This window comes from Zea mays, chromosome 3 (assembly GCF_902167145.1).
Source record: "Zea mays cultivar B73 chromosome 3, Zm-B73-REFERENCE-NAM-5.0, whole genome shotgun sequence".
NCBI classification, from domain to species: Eukaryota; Viridiplantae; Streptophyta; class Magnoliopsida; order Poales; family Poaceae; genus Zea; species Zea mays.
The window spans coordinates 196,526,533-196,547,218 of record NC_050098.1 but is presented as its reverse complement, the minus strand read 5'-3'; the positions used below and the strand labels follow the sequence as shown (position 1 = coordinate 196,547,218).

At 53.1% G+C, this 20,686-nt stretch overlaps 1 protein-coding gene across 10 annotated transcripts in view; it reads right to left on the bottom strand.

Annotated features, from left to right (window-relative positions):
* LOC103651148 (inositol hexakisphosphate and diphosphoinositol-pentakisphosphate kinase VIP1) overlaps nucleotides 1-20,686 on the bottom strand; it is an 88,642-nt gene that overhangs the window by 28,689 nt on the left and 39,267 nt on the right. For all 10 annotated transcript variants that reach the window (XR_004857339.1, XR_004857340.1, XR_004857341.1 and 7 more), the window contains 5 exons: nucleotides 12,129-12,223; nucleotides 11,826-12,032; nucleotides 11,631-11,730; nucleotides 11,475-11,545; nucleotides 10,507-10,585 (listed from right to left, as the gene is read on the bottom strand). Coding sequence is in view for 7 of the 10 variants with exons in the window: in XM_008676759.4 (XP_008674981.1) it covers nucleotides 10,507-10,585; nucleotides 11,475-11,545; nucleotides 11,631-11,730; nucleotides 11,826-12,032; nucleotides 12,129-12,223 (552 nt within the window). In the remaining 3 variants the exon portion in view is untranslated. The remainder of the gene's footprint in view (nucleotides 1-10,506; nucleotides 10,586-11,474; nucleotides 11,546-11,630; nucleotides 11,731-11,825; nucleotides 12,033-12,128; nucleotides 12,224-20,686) is intronic.

Genomic DNA, 20,686 nt, shown 5'->3' with positions numbered 1-20,686 from the left:
TTCCTTCACCAGCGTCAATACGCCCTTGACATCCTGGAGCGGGCTGGCATGTCCGACTGCAAGCCTACTTGCACGCCTGTCGACACTCAGGCAAAGCTCTGAGGACGACAGGCCCTCGATCGCCGACGCAACGTCCTACCGGAGCCTCACTGGCGCACTTCAATACCTGACCTTCTCTAGGCCCGACATCGCCTACGCCGTCCAGCAGTGTGCCTTCAAATGCACACCCCACAGGTGCCCCATCTCACTGCTCTCAAGCGAATCCTGCGCTACCTCCGCGGCTCCATCGACTATGGCCTTCTACTTCAACCCTCCTCGACGTTGAAGCTCGTGGTCTACACCGGCGCCGACTGGGCTGGCTGCCCCAACACGTGTCGATCCACCTCCGGTTACGTCGTGTTCCTAGGTGCCAACCTCGTCTCCTGGGCCGCCAAGCGTCAACCCGTCATCTCTCGCTCCAGCGCTGAGGCCGAGTATCGTGTTGTGGCCAACGGCGTGGCCGAGGCATCCTAGCTGCGTCAGCTTTTCCAGAAGCTCCATAGCCCCCTCCAGCGCGCCACCCTCGTCTACTGCAACAACCTCAGCGTGGTCTACCTCACTGATTACATATCGTCCGACTAATCACGATTAGTCGGTCTGATCGATTGTTAGTGCTTGATAAGAGGTAGCGATTCGATCAGGGTAGCTAATAGTACTTATCGTCCGCCTAATCGCGATTTATAGCGATTAATCACCGTGTTGGGCGATCAGCCGATAAGCCTGGCAGTCCAAAAGCCATTTTAGGCTTAAATGTTGTCTGGGGAGGCCAAAGGACGCCCAGTCGGCCAGTCCCTTCAGATGTGACCTAGGTAGACAAAAGGGCCACCAGTCCAAAGGATCTGGAGCTTATCTGTCATTAACAACAGCTGAGCATCCTGTCTTCTACCTCTAGTCCTCCATTCTCTTCTTCGGCCTATCTTCTACCACCGGTCCAACCGAAGATGAGAAGCTCTTCTGAAGGTACGGATGTCGTGCTGCTTTTGCCTGTTCTTCACTCCTCTTTGTTCTCTGCTCTCTCTCCCCTCTGTTCTTGACTCCTCTTTGTTCAACAAGGTCTGGACTCTGGAGGCAGAGCTGCTATTAAGATGTTTGACGTCGCAGATATGCATGGACATCATGGTGATGGACGTTGTGCTGCCGCTGATCAAGTCATCTTCTCGTAGTCCCAAATTGCCCGAGGGAAGGCGTCCTCTGCGGCTGAAACTGGCAGCACAGATCATGTTCCGTCGGTGTCGTCAACTGCTGCAGACTCAAGCACGCTTGCTGACAAGGCAATAGCAGCTCTGCCTCCAGACCTTGCCGAACAAGCTAACGATTCGAAGCGGAAGGCTAAGTCACAGGACCCTGGCTGGAAGTTCGGTTGGTGGCCTGATCCGTCTAAGGAGTTATAAGCCTCTGTTGATCGGCCTCTGGTTGTGAGAGAAACTGGAGTGAATTTTCAGCAGTAAGTGTCTCTACTTTGTTGTTTGTTCAATGTTCATATGCAGTAACTGAAATATGCAGTAAGTGTTTGATGACTTCTTGAATTTGCATGTGTAGATCCACACCAAGAAGAGGAACCGGCTAGAGCATCAAAGGCTATGCAAGTTGGTCATGTGAGCTACAACAGGAAGATGAACAACAGATTTACAAAGATAAGAGAGCAAGGTTCAACGGGAAAGAAAAGCAACCCACTAGTGCTTGAAGAGCTTTTGTGGGAAAATGAGTGAGTTCAGGAGTCTGAAGAAGGTGAGGAGCTTTGGAGTGCAGTAGATGAAGTTTCAGGTGCAACTCAAGCTACCTAGGGCAGAAACTTGCCTAGGGCAGCAGCTGCACGTGGTGGGAGGACCTACTCCGAGACCTATGTTAGGAGTAGGAAGCGCCAAAAAGTTGCAGTAGCTTAGGACTTGCAGCAAGGAGATGGCAGTGACAGTGACAGTCACAACGAAAATGATCATCAAGAGCCAACTCAAAATGACCAAGATGTTGCAGAAAAAGCGATTGATGAAGAAGAATCTGGAGCTGCTGGTGATCAATTCAAGCTGGATGATGATCTCATAGAGGTGTTGCCTTCTTGGTCATAGTCTACTACTCTACTGGTCTAGTAAGTTGTAGACTTGCAATTTCATAGTCTTATATAAACTTGTTGTTGTGCTGTTATGGACTATTTAAGTATTTATACTCCTGCAAGTCTCTATACTATATAAGTATATATCTACATATAGTGTTATATATGACTATATGTATATTGTCGGGGACCATAATTAGGGATACCCTCAAGGCTCCTAATTCTCAGCTGGTAACCCCCATCAGCATGAAGCTGCAAAGGCCTGATGGGCGCGATTAAGTCAGGGATCAGTCCATTCGAGGGACTCGATCACGCCTCGCCCGAGCCTAGCCTCGGACAAGGGCAGCCGACCCCGGAGGATTTCCGTCTCGCCCGAGGCCCCCCACCAACGGCGAACATATTTCAGGCTCGCCCGAGGCCCTGCCTTCGCTAAGAAGCAACCCTGACCAAATCGCCGCACCAACCGACCAAATCGAGCATTTAATGCAAAGGTGGCCTGACACCTTTATCCTGACGCGCGCCCCCCAGCCAGCAGAGCCGAAGTGACCGCCGTCACTTCGCCGCTCCACTGACCGATCTGGCAGGAGGACAGCGCCGCCTGCGCCACTCCGACTGCGGTGCCACTTGACAGAGTGAGACTGACAGGCAGTCAGGCCCTGCCGAAGGCATCATAGGAAGCTCCGCTCCGCCCGACCCAGGGCTCGGACTCGGGCTAAGTCCCGGAAGACGGCGAACTCCGCTCCGCCCGACCCAGGGCTCGGACTCGAGCTAAGTCCCGGAAGACGGCGAACTCCGCTCCGCCCAACCCAGGGCTCGGACTCGGGCTAAGTCCCGGAAGACGGCGAACTCCGCTCCGCCCGACCCAGGGCTCGGACTCGGGCTAAGTCCCGGAAGACGGCGAACTCCGCTCCGCCCGACCCAGGGCTCGGACTCGGGCTAAGTCCCGGAAGACGGCGAACTCCGCTCCGCCCGACCCAGGGCTCGGACTCGGGCAAAGCCCCGGAAGACGATGAACTCCGCTCCGCCCGACCCAGGGCTCGGACTTGGGCTCAGCCCTAGAAGACGACGAACTCCGCCTCGCCCGACCCAGGGGCTCGGACTCGACCTCGACCACGGAAGACAGACTCGACCTCGGCCTCGGAGGAGCTTCCACATCGCCCAACCTAGGGAGTAGACCAGCCACGTCAACAGGAGGCGCCATGATCACCCTACCCCGAGCTGACTCGGGCCGCAGGGAACGAGACCGGCGTCCCATCTGGCTAGCTCCGCCGGATAGGCAATGATGGCGCCCCCGCGTACCCTGTGACGGCGGCGGCTCTCAGCCCCCTTACAGAAGCAAGAGGACGTCAGCAAGGACTCAACCGCTCCGACAGCTGTCCCTCCGCCAGGCTCCATCGCTCCTCCGACGGCCACGACATCACACCAGCTGGGTGCCAAAATCTCTCCGGCTGCCACAACGGCATGTACTTAGGGCGCTAGCTCTCCTCCGCTAGACACGTAGCACTCTGCTACACCCCCCATTGTACACCTGGATCCTCTCCTTGCGCCTATAAAAGGAAGGACCAGGGCCCTCTTAGAGAGGGTTGGCCGCGCGGGGACGAGGACGAGACAGGCGCTCGCTTGGGGCCGCTCGCTCCCTCTCCCGCGTGGACGCTTGTAACCACTGCAAGCGCACCCGACCTGGGCGCGGGACGAACACGAAGGCTGCGGGATTCCCACCTCTCTCACGCCGGTCTCCGGCCGCCTCGCTCTCCCCCCTTCGCGCTCGCCCTCGCGCTCGACCCATCTGGGCTGGGGCACGCGGCGACATTCACTCGTCGGCCCAGGGACCCCCCCGGTCTCGAAACGCCGACATATATACACATGACGACCAGGGGGACGATTAGGGTCGATCAGGGGCGATTAATCGCCCTGATCGACGCCTAATCACGACTAATCGCCTGATCGCCCGGTGGCTTCGATCAGGCGATCTGAAAACTATGGTCTACCCTCCACAAATCCCGTGCGACATCAGCGCACGAAGCGCGTGGAGATCGACCTGCACTTCGTCCGCGAGTGTGTCGACACCAGTGACGTTCGGATCCTCAGTGCCCTGACCACGCTGCAGTTCGCCGACATCTTCACCAAGCGGCTACCGTAGAGTGTCTTCACCAATTTTCGATCCAATATCAACATCTGTACAGGATAGAGTTGAGACTGTGGAGGTGTTAGAGCCCCGTTAGGGTTTTGGGGTTAATCTCCTTGTAATTACCGTCATACCCTTATGTAATGGGTCAGGCCTAACATCTCTTGGTCTATTAATACATGTCCCAACCCTAGTTAGGGTTAGGGTATCCCACAGAGCCAAGGAAAAACACATTATAGACCAATTTGCTACTTCAAGTGCCATACTGCGTTAGCTTCCACCTGAGAATATCAAGGACATTTTGCAGAAGTTCCACATTGTCCACCTGATCCTAGATAGGAGATATTCAACCAGCACCAGAACAAATAGGCTTCCCCTGATATCATGCACCCATGTTCTGTTAAACAAAGCTTGGGCAACCGTTCTAGTTCGGATTGTGCGCTTAGGAATTAATTTATGAGGGGTTGGTGCCAACTCTTGGATCCCCCTACCATTCAACCACCTATCTGACCAGAAAAGAATCAATCCCCCATCACCAACTATGGAAACCACAGCTGCATCGAACATAGCTCGAGCATTATGAGAAACCTGAATAGGGAGTCCAAACCACGGTCTTGATGGGTCTGTCTTTTGAGCCCAGAGCCAACAGATACGGAGTGGACACCCAAGTGCTTCCAAGTTGTGGATGCCTAAACCCCCATACTCCAATGGCCTATATACTTTTTCCCAGGAAACTAAACAATTTCCCCCATTCGCTCTCTCCTGACCACTCCAAAGGAAACCTTGACGTCGTTTATCAATGGCCTTGATAACCCATTTAGGGAGATCCAAGGCAATCATCATATGGATAGGGGTGGTTGTCAACATGGCACGGACCATAATCAGTATCCCAACTCTATTCATCAACGAAGCTTTCCAACCTAGAAGGTGATTGGCAACCTTGTCGCTCAACGGAAGAAACACCTCTTTGGTTGGCCTTCAGATGGAGAGGGGGAGGCCAAGGTAGGTGTAAGGAAACTCCTTGACCACATAGCCCAAAATTTTCGCTGAGTTGTATTTCCTCTTCGGAGTAATTGATAGAAGCTGAGCTCTTGGACAGATTTGTACGAAGACCTGAGGCATGACCAAACATAACTGAATTGCCCACCTATCCCTATTAGCTTCAACTTCTGAGTTTGAAATAGACACACAAAACTTAATGTTGGAACTATATTAGGGTGTGGGTACATTTACTCTCTTGCCCCTCTGTAATGGGCCAGGCCCAACTCATGATTATTAATACACAGCCCCACCCTATCCTAGGGTTAGGGTTTTCCCTCCAATATGGTATCAGACTTTCCTGCATCCTCCCTGGCCGCCGCCCTCCCCTAGCCCGCCGGCTGCTCTCCCTACCAGCCGCCGGTGCCCTTCTAGCCGCGCCTCCCCTGTCCTCTGCTCCCTATCGGCGCCCGCGACCGGCCGCGCCGAGCTCCTCCAGGTCTTCGACAATGCTCTGCCGAGGGCCTCGTCCGTCCCGGCGCCTCCATCCCGCTTGCCCCGCCCGCCGCGGCCGCCGCGTCGGCCGCCCGCACCTGGGGCTTGGCCGCCGCCATTCTGTCGGCTTCCCTCGTCGCCGACGCGCCACAGTCGTCACCGTCCTCCGCGTCCGCCGCCTCGGACGCGCGCGCGCGGCCACCTCGACCGATTGAAGCAGCAGGCACGTGCGGCCGTCGTCTGGCCTCTGCGCCCCACGGTCGCATCTCCTGCTCCCCCCCGTTTCCCTGCCGGCGCGGCCGTCTGCAGAACCCGCCTCATCTCCGTCGAGGAAGCTCCCCGCCCCAGGTGGCCCTGCACGCGCCCCGTCCTGTCCCGCCGTGCCCGCTCTTCCCCAGCCGTGCCGCAAGTGGGACGGCCTCGCCGGAGCAGCCTGCTCCCCCTGCGCGCCCTCCTGCCGTGCCGCAGTGGGTCGGCCTGGCTGGAGCAGCAGTCATGGCCGTGCAGCCCGCTGCTCCCGTGGCTCCCGACTACCACGGTCGTACTTTTGCCCTGGCCGTCGGCGCCACCTCCTCCCTGTCTCCGCCCGTTTCCGTCGGGATGGCCGCGCACGTCCTTCTCAACGATGGCCAGCTTGTCCGGGGCACCTTCGTGAACTTCGATCCCACCATGAGCCCTGTCCTTTGCGACTGCGTCGAACTCCACCCCCAGGCCGGTCGTCACGTGCCCGGACCCCTTGTCTTCCCCCGTGCAGTTATCGCCTCCCTGGCCATTGAGCCCTCGTTCCCTCCCTCCCCTCCCAGTAACCACGTCAGAGCTTCTCCTCTGGCTCTCTCCACGCACCCTACAGCCTCCCCACTGTCTCCCTCTCCCACCGATTGGGTGGTCGACTCTGGGGCCTCTTTCCACACCACTCCCACAACTAGTTCATTATTCCACTCCCATCCACCACACCCCTCACATCCTTCCTCCATCGTCGTAGGCAACGGTTCCACTCTTCCGGTCACCTCAGTAGGTGCATCCGTTCTTCCTGGACCATTCTGCCTTAACGACGTCCTTGTTGCTCCCGGTCTGACTCACCCCCTCCTCTCGGTTCGTCGCTTTACTAGCGACAACCAGTGCTCTATGGAGTTCGACCCCTGGGGCCTCACCATACGCCACCTTCCCACACATGATGTGCTCGCTCGCTGTGACAGCTCCGGCCCCCTCTATTCTCTTCACTTGCCCTCCACCCCCCACAACAGAGTAGCCTCATCTCCTGCACTTACTACTACCACCACATCACATGCTCTTGCTATTGCCACCACCTCCTCCGCCATTTGGCACCGTCGCCTCGGGCACCCTGGACCTGACGTCATGTCCCAGCTTTCCGGCCACTCCGACATATCATATACTCGGGGCTCTTCTGAGCACCTCTGTCATGCCTGTCAGCTCGGCCGTCACTCCCGTCTTCCTTTTTCCACTTCCACGTCCAGGGCTGTCCAGGCCTTTGATCTTGTCCACTGTGATCTCTGGACGTCTCCTGTTCTTAGTCTCTCCGGCTACAAATACTACCTGGTCATTCTGGATGACTACTCCCATTTCCTTTGGACTTTCCCCCTTCGGCTGAAGTCCGACACGTTTACCACCCTCACTCACTTCTTCGCCTGGGTATCCACCCAGTTCCGGCGCCCGGTCCGTGCCCTGCAGTGCGACAATGGCCGCGAGTTCGACAACAACGCCTCCCGTTCTTTCTTCCTCACTCACGGCGTCCAGTTGCGTCTCTCGTGTCCCTACACCTCTGCTCAGAACGGCCGGGCCGAGCGCATGATTCGCACCACCACCAACATGATCCGCTGCCTTCTCTTTCAGGCGTCTCTCCCTGCCACCTACTGGGCAGAGGCCCTTCATACTGCCACGCATCTCCTCAACCGTCTTCCCTCGAAGGCGGTGAGCCACCCTACACCTCACTTCGCCCTGTACGGCACAGCCCCTTCCTACGACCACCTGCGCGTGTTCGGCTGTGCCTGCTACCCTAACATTTCCGCTACCGCCCCTAACAAGCTTTCTCCTCGCTCCACTCGCTGCCTCTTCCTCGGCTACTCCCCTGACCACAAGGGGTATCGGTGCCTGGATCTCACCTCCCACCGCATCATCATCTCTCGTCACGTCGTCTTCGACGAAGATGTGTTTCCCCTTGCAGGCTCCACCCCACCCACCGATCTTGACTCCCTCCTCGAGTCCGACCCGTCGACCTTGCCTGCGCCACGCGCGGCCCCGTCGACCCCGCCTGCGCCACGCGCGGCCCCGTCGACCCCGCCTGCGCCACGCGCGGCCCCGTCGACCCCGCCTGCGCCACGCGCGGCCACGTCGATCATGCCTGCGCCATGCGCGGCCCCGTCGATCCTGCCTACGCCACGCGCGGCCTCGTCGACCCCGCCTGCGCCACGCGCGGCCCCGTCGACCCCGCCTGCGCCACGCGCGGCCCCGTCGACCCCGCCTGCGCCACGCGCGGCCCCATCGATCCTGCCTGCGCCACGCGCGGCCCCGTCGACCCCGGCCCGCTTCGCGAACCCCACGCTCGTCTACCACCGCCGCAGACACGCCACTACCTCGGCGCCCCCCGACTCGGGCCCGTCGACGAGCGCGACCCGCTTCGCCGACCCCGCCGTCGTCTATCACCGCCGCGAGCCGGCCACACCCGCCGCTCTCGACGTTCCGGCGGTCCGCTCCGAGCCGTCCGTATACCACCCGGTCGCCATCCACCGCGACCCTGGACACGTCCACCCGATGGTGACTCGGCGCGCCGCTGGCGTTCTTCGCCCCGTCGACCGGCTGATCCTGGCAGCCGATACGTCCAGTACTCCACCCGACGCTTCCCCGGTGCCCTCCTCCGTTCGCACTGCCCTCGCCGACCCACATTGGCGTCGCGCTATGGAGGAGTACGCGGCCCTCTTGGCCAACCACACCTGGGATCTGGTGCCGTGTCCACCAGGCACCAACGTGGTCACCGGCAAGTGGTTATTTCGCCACAAGCTGACCTCGGATGGCTCCCTCGACCGCTACAAGGCCCGTTGGGTCCTTCGGGGCTTCACACAGCGCCCCGGAGTGGACTACGACGAGACCTTCAGCCCCGTCGTCAAGTTCGCCACTGTTCGCGCCGTCCTCTCCCTCGCCCTCTCCCGCGACTGGGCGATCCATCAGCTCGATGTCAAGAATGCCTTCCTCCATGGCACTCTGACGGAGACTGTCTACTGCAGCCAGCCCACCGGCTTCGTCGACGCTGACCGTCCGGATCTGGTCTGCCGACTAAACCGGTCCCTGTACGGCCTCAAGCAGGCGCCACGGGCATGGTACAGTCGCTTCGCCTCCTACCTGGCCTCCATCGGCTTCGTTGAGGCCAAGTCGGACACGTCCCTGTTCATCTACCGGCGCGGCGACGACACCGTCTACCTCCTGCTCTACGTCGACGACATTGTGCTCACGGCGTCCACCGCCGACCTTCTACACCGCACGATCGTCGCCCTTCAGCGGGAGTTCGCGATGAAGGACCTGGGGCCCCTACACCACTTCCTCGGCATCACCGCCGAGCGCCGGTCTCAGGGTCTCTTCCTCCACCAGCGCCAGTACGCCATCGACATCCTGGAGCGAGCTGGCATGTCTGACTGCAAGCCCTGCTCCACGCCTGTCGACACTCAGGCGAAGCTCTCTGAGGACGACGGGCCTCCGGTCGCCGACGCGACGTCCTACCGGAGCCTGACCGGCGCGCTCCAGTACCTCACCTTCTCCAGGCCCGACATCGCATACGCCGTCCAGCAGGTGTGCCTGCACATGCACACTCCGCGGGAGCCACATCTCACCGCGCTCAAGCGGATTCTGCGCTACCTCCGCGGCTCCCTCGACTACGGCCTCCTTCTCCGACCATCCCCGACGTCGGAGCTCGTGGTCTACACCGACGCTGACTGGGCTGGCTGTCCCGACACGCGTCGGTCCACCTCTGGTTACGCCGTGTTTCTGGGCGCCAACCTCGTCTCTTGGGCCGCCAAGCGTCAGCCCGTCGTCTCTCGCTCCAGCGCTGAGGCCGAGTACCGTGCCGTGGCCAACGGCGTGGCAGAGGCCTCCTGGCTGCGCCAGCTCCTCCACGAGCTCCACAGTCCCCTCCAGCGCGCCACCCTCGTCTACTGCGACAACGTCAGCGCGGTCTACCTCTCCACCAACCCTGTGCAGCATCAGCGCACGAAGCATGTGGAGATCGACTTGCACTTCGTCCGCGAGCGTGTCGCTGCCGGTGACGTTCGGGTTCTCAGCGTCCCCACCTCACTGCAGTTCGCCGACATCTTCACCAAGGGGTTACCATCGAGTGTATTTTTAGACTTTCGCTCCAGTCTCAACATCTGTACAGGATAGAGTTGTGACTGCGGGGGGGTGTTGGAACTATATTAGGGTGTGGGTACATTTACTCTCTTGCCCCTCTGTAATGGGCCAGGCCCAACTCATGATTATTAATACACAGCCCCACCCTATCCTAGGGTTAGGGTTTTCCCTCCAATACTTAATATGGTATCTGAGGCCTGAGGAAGCCTTCATGTGAAAGGGAGAGTGTTGGGATATAAGTGAACTGTCCACCTCCCCCTATGAGCTTAAACTTTTGCGCTTGAACTGGTCAGCATATGCTACTTACTATTTTCATTGATTGTATTTCGTTCAGGTATAGTCCCAACATGATCGCTACAAAGGACCTAGTGTGTGCTTCAGCCGCCACACTATAACCAGACTCTATTTTGTATCTATACAAAGAAACACAGCCCTCCTATGTATTCTCGTAAAGAAACAACTATTTTACCTCTTCAAGGACGGCTCTAACTTGGCGTAGCTTCTCTGCGTGCTCAACTTCAATGTCGCTATCACTTTCACGACCAGATCTAAAGTTTATAGATAAATTTCTCATATTATTGAAGGCGTACAAGAGAAAATATCCATGAATATGCTTCATATTTCAATTAATCAAATACCAACAGGAGATTAACCGAGATATTTTGTTGCATATAAACATAATATATTTTGTTGCATATGGACATAATTCTAATGCCCGAAGGTCAAATTGTGCCTGGGAATTATGAACTATGATTGGATCGATGCAATGTTTTTTACCATAAAAATGGACATATTTTGTAACACTTTAATAATCTGCAGATATAACTGCTAATATCTTATTTCTGTGTACGTAATAATGATTTGTGCAATTGGACATGTTAGAAACAGACAACATAGAAGATAGGATCATGCCATCAGAATTTTTTAAATCCATGATTGTGCCACTTGATTATTTCAAATGCCCATGCATAAAGCGTACTCGTTGTGATCAGTTCAAGTCCTCTTCTTGTCCTTGTATTTTGACTTCTTATATCATGTAAGCCATACTATTTATAGTATCCTTTAGGCTACACTTGGAAGCATTGGGAACCATTAAGAATATATGGAGTTTTTTCTAGCCTTCTTCAGAATCAAAACAATAATATAAAATATGGAAGATATATTCCTAAAGTACCTGATTCTACGGAATAATGCAGCACAACAAAATAATCCAATTCTCAAACCAAGTCGTACATCACAATTGAAATGTCACACAGGAACCTAAAAATTACCTATCTACACTTGCCACAAACCAAATAATTTATGAGAGCAAATGATATAATGGCTTGTGTGGAAAACGGTCAAGGTAGGTAAGAGCATACAAGTAGTCTTGATAAGGTGATTGCCTAAACGTTAATAAACCATAAGAGATAAGAAATTTACACTATAGAAACATACCTAGCACGTGGAACCAGAATTCTTGTTGCATCTAATAGATCTTGCAGCTGCAAAGCACTTTTAAGCTTAGCCTGCACAATAACAATAAAAACATCTGATCAAGGAAAAGAACAAACACTGAATGAACGAAAGATAAAATGAACTTGACTTTCACACCTCTGCATGGGCCTTTCCACCATTGTATTTCAACATCAATTTCAAAAGCTTTTCTTCAGTTACTTTTAGCTTCACCTTCTGCTTCGGTGTGCGATCCCCACTTACAATTTGAAGTAGGCATGCCTTTATCGTATCAGAAAGCATTTTTATGGTTATAGGATTTGAGGAGCTTAAGTTCTTAATTATTATACTTACTGGCGTATAACAGCTATGACACAGCGCAGCTCTTCTGATGGCCTAGATAATCCAACAGTTACCCTCTCACGACATCTCGCAGTATCAGATGCTTGAGCTGGCTCACTGATTTTCCATGGGAGATTAGTAGGAATGGTTGATGGAATATGTGGAGCTTTCTCATCAAGAAATATTTTCCTCAGAATGCATGCAGCATCATCATAGTACCTGGATTAGAAAGTTCTCACCCTCTAAATAAGATATAGCAAGGGCTCTTATGTAGTGTAAAAAAAGTTATAATATTAGTTGTGACAGAATGTTTACTTGTATGAACTTTTCACGAAACTCCAGCCATTGACATCACATACATAGGATGTTGCCTCTCCCATGTCGCACCTTAGAAGATCAAAACCGCACACCTGCAGAAAGAAATGATTTAAAAATTCATGAGAAGATGATCGTAGGGGCAATATGGTCTATTCAATGTTTTTAGGGGAAAGGGCTATAGGGGAAACCCCTGTAGCACGCTTTTATTAAAACTTTTTCGAAAAGGAAAAAATCACAGGTGGAAACAAAGAAAAACAGGAAAGAAGCTATCAAGAATTTAGCAAAAACAGCAAACTAGCTTTAAGAGGGGTTAAATCTCAGCATTTGCAACTTCAACAAATCGTTAAAGCAGCGTCACCAAGAAGTAAAAGAAGGTGCCTCATTCCTAAAGATGAAGTCATTTCTCTGCTTCCAAATGCACCATACCACCAGGGCCAGAATTTCCATGAAAAACTGTGGCCAAAGGCGTCCTTGGCATCTTGAATCATCGAGAAGTCAAGATCATGATTCCAATGGAAACCCACATAACTCCAGTAGTCTGTACTGAAAGGACATCAAAACAGCAGATGATAAGTCGTCTCCTCACAATGCAGATCACACAGAATGCAGTCCAGGTTGCTGTCAGGTGCCAGAAAACCCTTTCTTCTGAGGATGTTCTTTGAGTTAATTCTATCTTTGAAGACCAGCCATACAAAAATCTTGAATTTCTTCCCAACCTTAGACTGTCAAATCCAGTTAAAGGCAGCAGGGGCTGAATTGACTGAAAAGTAAGGCTATAGAACTTGGATGAGCTGAAAGCAGAGTTGCCCCACGGATAGGTCCATTTGTCTTTATCAACTCTAGAATTCTGAAGGTTTCTGACAAGCTCATGAAAAGCATGATATTCCTGAGCAGCCTGAGGAGATAAAGGAGTATGGAAGTTGTGTTCCAGATCCATGTTGGCAAAAAATTCTTGAATTGAACAATCTTTTTTCCTAGCAAAAGAAAAGAGACAAGGAAAAGTGAATCTAGGGGAGATATTGTTCCAAACATCATGCAACAGAAGAATTGTCCTGCCATCCCTAGCCCAAGGCACAACATGGCCTCTGAAATAGTCAACCAACCTGAAAACATCCTTCCACTTTAATGAACCAAGCTGGAAGATTAACACCTGTCAGATCTGTCCTCACTGCCATCCCTATTTATCACCTTATTGCGATTCCCTGCCCTAAATGGGTGGTCAAGGCTATCGACAAAATCAGAAGGGGTTTTTTGTGGAAGGGCAGAAAAAGATGTAAGAGGTGGTCATTGTCTTGTGGGGTGGAATAAGGTCTGTAAACCCCTAAGTATGGGGGGTTTGGGAATTCACAATCTTGAAATTCTTGGTTGGGCTTTGAATCTGAGGTGGCTGTGGCTCAAGAAAACTCAACCAGACAGGCCTTGGGCTGAGTTTGATGTACAAGTCCATCCTAATGTTACTGCCATGTTCTCAGCCTCAGTTTGCTCCATAGTGGGGGATGGTGTTGGTACACTGTTTTGGACTGACCGCTGGTTGCATGGCCAATGTATCTCAGAAATTGCCCCTTCCCTGTTAAATAGAGTTCCAATTCGATTGAGAAAAAGGAAAACAGTTCAGCAAGCTCTCAGGGACAACAGTTGGGTTGGTGACATCTCTGGCAGCTTACCGGCAGAAGTGATTGTTGATTTCTTAATAATTTGGGATTTAACTCAGGATATTCATTTGCAACCTGGAGTACCTGATGCTTTCCGTTGGCTTCCAGGTGCTTCAGGGGAGTACTCTGCTAAAACAGCCTACCAACGTTTCTTGGCTGGTTCTATGGAATTTGAGCCAGGTAAAAGGATATGGAAGAGTTGGGCGCCCCCTAAGTGCAAATTCTTCATTTGGCTTGCTTCCCTTAATAGATGCTGGACAGCAGACCGTCTAGCTCATAGAGGTCTTGACCACCCGGTGAAATGCGTTCTATCTGATCAGCAGCAGGAGACAATTCAGCACATCTTGGTCTCTTGTGTCTTCTCCAGGAATTTATGGTGGCAGATCTTATGCAAAGTGGGGCTGCAGCTTGTGGCACCAGGGCTGGAGACGTCAATTTTCCAGGATTGGTGGAGTATGGCTGAAGGTCTTGTGCCATCTTTGCACAGGAAAGGGTTCAACACATTGGTTATTCTCGTGGCTTGGTGGATCTGGAAGCACAGAAATGCTTGTGTTTTTGATGGTGTCTCCCCAAACTCGAATACAGTTCTGCAACAGATCCAGGAGGATGCCAGGCTTTGGGAGATGGCAGGTGCTAAGGCTCTGAGAAGGCTGTGGCCTTAAATTAGAGGCTTGGTTCACTTCCCCCCCTTTTTTGTTTGTTCTTTCTTTTTCTTCCTTTTTCTCCTTTATTTTCTGATTTCCCCCTTTTATCCTTTTTTTTGTATAGCTGTTGTTCTTGGTCTTCTTTAGACCTTCTCTCTACTTAATATAATGATGCGCAGTTCTCCTGCGTGTTCGAGAAAAAAAGAAAACATCCTTCCACCAGAAAGAACCTGTTTCAGGGGAGCCATGAGGGACCCTGCCCCCATAATAGTGAGTGGTTCAAATTAGATTTGCCCATGGGATATCCTCTCTGCCATAGAATTTGTGAATGTATTTGAGCAAGAGGGTTGTGTTCTGAATCTTCAAATTGAGGACACTCAAGCCCCCTCTATTCCTAGGGCAGCACAGTTTGTCCCATGCAACTAGAGGGTTTCGATGTGCATTTTCACTGTTACCGAGCTAGAGACAATCCCTTCTGATACGGTCGATAGCATTAATGACCGTCGCCGGTAGCTTTAGGGTGCACATTGCAAAGATGGGCATCGCGGAGAAAGTAGAGTTGACCAGAGTAAGTCTTCCTGCTATAGATAACCAGGAACTGATAGCATGATTAGCCTATCTAGGGGATTACAACTGATCGTTAATCAATCTCTAATTGATCCTAATATATACATATACTAATAAGCACCGAGCCTTCTTTCAACTTTGGTGATGAGAGGGAGATAATCCTTGACTTTCGGCCTCGTGAGGCCCATTGGCAAACGCAAATAAGTGAATGGGAAAGTGCCAACTTGACATCCAAACACTGCCGCCAGTTGAGTGGTTTTGGTGACATCAAGGTTGATCGGCAAAAGACATGATTTGTGGAAATTAATCTTGAGTCCTGTCGATATGGAGAACGAATGCAGAATACTTTTTAAGCAGAACAACTACCTCTGCGAAGCCTTCATGATGATGAGGGTATCGTTTGCATATTGGATGATAGGGAAGTCAGAAGGGGTGGTGCTTCAATGGAGGCCGAGAGGATGCCCATATTTGCGGTTTTGTTGATGATGCATTGAAGAAGGTCCGCCGCAATGAGAAAAAGGAGCGGTGAAAGGGGATCACCCTGCCTGACCCCCCTAATGCACCAAAAAAATTTCCACGGGACACCATTCAATAAGACTGCAGAGGATCCTGAATTAAGAATAATCTGAACCCAATTGATCCATTTATCAGGGAAACCAAGCTGCCTGTGCATAGTCAAGATAACATTGTGCTCTATTGTATCAAAGGCTTTAGCAAAATCCAGCTTTAAATCCACTGTTTCTTTTTTGGACTGCTGAGATTGATGAATGTACTCATAAGTCCAAGCCAAACAATCTTGAATAGATCTGTGTTTGATGAACCCATACTGATTATGTGAATAAGACTCGACATCTTTGGTTGCAGTTTGTTGGCCAAGAGTTTGGTGATCAACTTGATGGCTATGTTGAGGAAGGAAATGGGTCTGTAGTCACTAATGGTAACCGGGTTGCTGACCTTGGGGGTCATAGTAATGAACGAGGTGTTTATCCCTTCAAGGTTGATAGAACAGTCAAAGAAGTCCTGACATAACTTGTAGAAGTTAGCCTTGATCATGGCCCAACAGGACTTCAAGAATCTGCCATTAAATCCGTCAGGGCCAGGCGCCTTGTCCGCAGGCATATTCTGCACAATTCTATCAATTTCATTTGTAGAGAACAACGTGGTGAGATCCTCTAAACCTTCAACAGGGTGAACCAGGTCTGTAAGGTTGAAGACCATGGTGGGGTCATCAGAGATCCCCATACGATCCTTGAACGCCACCTAGAGACAAGCAACTTTTCCTTCCTGATCAGAGAAGCTAATACCCTCCTCATAGACTAAAGTAGCAATGACATTGTGCTTGTACCTGTTTGTTGCAGCAGCATGGAAAAATTTAGTGCATTCATCCTCAAGGGTGACCCATCTTTCAGTGTATCGCTGCCTCCAGTAGCTGTTTTTTTGTATTTTAGGAGCCTGTCGATCTGAGTCTTGATGATTGATCTCAAATTCTCTTCCTGAAGAAACAAGGATCTTTGTTCTTCCAATTTATCAATGACTAAAATGACCTCATTACAGTTTGTTGTCAAACGATTCAAGTTGGAGGTAGACTTGCTCCATTTCTTGAGGTCATATCTGACATTTTTGAATTTGGCGACTATTCTTGCAGCACAGGAGACTGTTCTGACCTCTCTGTTCCAAACATTGGAAACCACCTCTGAAAATCCTGGTAACTCCATCTAGTAGTTCTCGGAGCAAAAAATATTAGCTTTCGGAATGGAAGGACCAATTTGGGCAACACAAGGGATATGATCAGAAGTGGTCTTTGCCAAGGGAACTAGCAAGGTGTTGGGAAAAGCAGAGGTCCAACTAATGGAGGTGAAACACCAATCTAATTACACCAACAGAGGATCGGACAGCATATTGCTCCAAGTAAAACTTCTGCCTTTGAGGGGGGATTTCGATAATACCAAGCCTACTAATGATAGAGTTAAAAGTATTCATATCTGTAACATTCCCCCATGGCTTATTTCTATCAGCAATCGAACGATAGAAATTGAAATCCCCAATCAGCACCCAGTTATCTGTTGAAGAAATATCAAGGGAGCTCAACCAAATGATAAAAACAGTACGACCAGGGCCATGACAAGGACCATAGACAGTTGTTAACTTCTAGTGATCCGCGAAAAGGCGAGAGATAAAATCCACTGTAATGGAGAAAAGATTAACGTTAACCTCCTGAAACGTTCCCTGGAGCAAGGAGTCATTCCAACCAATCAAAATACCCCCCAAGGCACCTCTAGAGGGACTAAAGACGAATTTGGTAAAACTCTTGGGGGCAAGTCTTTGAAAAGAATGAGGGGTGATTGCCTCCATTTTTGTTTCTTGGGTGCAGAAGACAGAGCAACAACTCTCTTCAATTGTTTGCCGCACTACACGGGCTTTGCCCTCATCATCCATGTTAGACAGTCTTGGTAATGTTCTTGGTTGCCTCCTGCGTGAGGCTCTTCTATCCAGACTAGTATAGCAATATAGTCTTTTATGGCAACTAGAGGTTTCTTCCTTAGATAGACAGATATGCTGTACTAGTATAGAAAGGAGGATTTCTATCTTTGGTAGGTTTGGTCTGATTGGCACCAGGCTGCCGCACCCTTCCCTGGTGCGTCACCTGTGTAAGCCTATATATTGTAAGGCCTCCTCTCCTCTATCAATATAGAATACTACCCCATTCTCCTTTCCAATATGGTATCAGAGCTTCTACGTTCCTAGCCCCTGTCTTCCGCCTCTCTGGCCCCTGCCTCTCCAGCAGTGGTTGTTCCTTTTTTCCCTCCACCCTCCCCTCACCTACCATGGCGACGTCCGACGATGAAGCAGCTTTCCTTCAGCAAATTGCCGCCATGATCAAGATTGCTCAGGATGCTGAGCAGCAGGCTGCTGCAGCACGCGCTCGGGTCCAGGCTGCTGCGGCTGTTCTTGAGAAGGAACGGGTCACTGCCGCTGCTCTGGAGGAGCAGGCAGTCACCGCTGCCAAGCAGATGGCGCCGCCCCCGTACACTGGCGCTCTTTCTTCACCGACGCTCGAGCCCTCTGGTGGCTATGAGGCGACCGTCGTCGCCAATCTGCACCTACAGGCTGCTGGCGTTCAGAACATCCGTTCTTTGGTTCCAGTGACCCTCGAGCCGTCCTCCACCAACTTTGCAACCTGGTGCGGCCATCTTCTTCTTACCCTCAAACGGTATGCCTTGACGGATCATGTTCTTGCTGACTCCTACTTTCCCAACGACCCGGCGTGGGATCACATGGATGATGGAATGAGTCTTGAGCATCTAGAGGACAGCGGTCGCTTTTGACTGTCCTCTGTAGTCTCTTTAGCATCTAGAGGACAATTCTGTTGTGTAGTGTGTGTGAGAAGGTGTGGTAGTGCAGCCTCTAGGGCTATAAATATGGGTCTCCAACCCTTAGATGGGTATGACATTGTGTAGTGTTTGAAGAAATAAACAGAAAATTGCCCCAACTCATAGTGTCATCCTCTTGATGAGAGTTAGAGTCCCTCTACTTACAATTGGTATCAGAGCCAAACTATCCTGCAGCCTAAACATCTCTTGCTCATCTCCTTCCCGCGCCTCTCCCCACACTCAGTCGGCAGCAAGAGCTCCAACTGTTCCTTCCTCCCCTGCTCAGACGAGCAGCCTTTCGTCTGAGACAGCCTCTTCCACACGCAGCGACCCCTCACTAGCCCACCATGTCCCTACGCTCGGCCACTTCGAGTGCGCGGCGCCAGCAGGAGGCCGAGGTTGCCACGGCACAAGAACGCGAGCGAGCAGCAGCAGCGGCTACAGCGACAGCGGCGAGGGCAGCACGGTTGGCGGCGGCGGAACTGGCAGCGGCGAGAGCGGAAGTAGAAGCAGCGGAGGCGGCGGATGCTGCACGTGCGGCGGCAACAGAGCTCGAGGTTCTGCGCGGCAGTAGAGCTGGCAGCTCTGCTTCTGTCGACGACAACACCGACGAAGAGCTCAGGCTGGCGAGGGAAGCAGCGCGAGAGCAGGCGGCACAGTGGGCAGCCGCGCATCCCCATGAGGGCGCGCGTGGCGACAGCCCAAATAGGCGCTGACGCGCTGACGACGCTCTAGGTGAGGGCGCACGCGGCGGCAGCCCAGACGGGCGTAGACGCGCCGGCGGTGCTCCCGGCGGCGGCGACCGAGTCGACGGAGATCGCGGCCTCTTCAGGCGGCGCGGTTCTCCCTCCCCGGATCGGTACCATGGTCACCGCATGGCCCAGGCCATTGTCAGGGACATCGGTCCCGGCGGTGGGTGGCCTACCCTCACCAAGACCAACTACGTCGAGTGGGCCGCGGTGATGAGGGTACGGCTCCAGGTTCGCCACATGTGGGAAGCAGTTCGGTACGATGACGTTTACTACCACGAGGATCGACGGGCGCTGGATGCCCTCATTGCTGCAATCCCGCCCGAGATGCAGTTTTCGCTTTCTCAGAAGCGGACTGCCAAGGAGGCCTGGGACGCCATCGCTGCGACCCGCATCGGCAGCGATCGTGCCCGCAAGACCACACTGCAGGCACTTCGCAAGGAGTGGGAGAACCTGGCCTTCAAGCCAGGTGAGGATGTTGATGACTTTGCTCTCCGCCTCAACACTCTGTTGCAGAAGATGGTGCAGTTCGGCGACGACACCTACGATGAGGAGAGAGCTGTTGAGAAGCTCTTCCGTTGCATCCCCGAGAAGTATAGGCAGATTGCTCGCTCGATCGAGTCTCTGCTAGACCTCTCCATGATGACGATCGAAGAGGCGATTGGTCGCCTCAAGGTGATCGACGGCGACGAACCACATGCTCTCTCTGGGCCTATCACTATCGGCGGGAAGCTACATCTCACTCGGGAGCAGTGGGAGGCCTGCCAGGGTGACAAGAAGAAGGGGGAGTCCTCCTCGACACGAGGCCGCAAACGCGGCAAGCCGCACAAGGCGCGTGGAGGCGCCCAGGCCGGGGCGCGAGGACATGCTGAGGGTGGTGCCCGTGGAGGTGCCCAAGGCGGCGCCGTCGGCAACAAGAAGCCGGCACGAGACGACGGCTGTCACAACTGCGGCAAGCTTGGCCACTGGGCCAGGGACTGTCGGCAGCCACGACGTGGCCAGGCCAACGTCGCACAGGCGGAGGCGGAGGAGGAGGCCCTGCTCCTGGCACATGCAAGCATCGAGCCATCTCCAGCGGCACCGGCCGCAGCGGCACTCCTCCACCTTGATGAGTCGAAAGCACGCGCTTTCCTCGGCGACGGCTCCAGCAAAGACATGATCGAAGGATGGTGCCTCGACACCGGCGCCACTCATCACATGACCGGCCGACGGGAGTTCTTCACCGAGCTTGACTCTAGCGTTCGAGGCTCCGTCAAGTTTGGGGATGCCTCCGGCGTAGAGATCAAGGGCGCCGGCTCAGTCGTCTTCACCGCCGCGTCTGGTGAGCACAGGCTGCTCACCGGAGTCTACTACATCCCCGCGATGAGGAACTCTATCATCAGCTTGGGACAGCTGGATGAGAACGGTTCGCGAGTGGAGGTCGAGCACGGAGTCATGAGGATTTGGGATCCCTCTCATCGCCTTCTTGCCAAGGTACGCAGGAGTCCAAATCGGCTATACATCCTCAATGTGAAGGTGGCACAACCTTGCTGTCTTGCTGCTCGTCGAGACGACGGGGCATGGCAGTGGCAC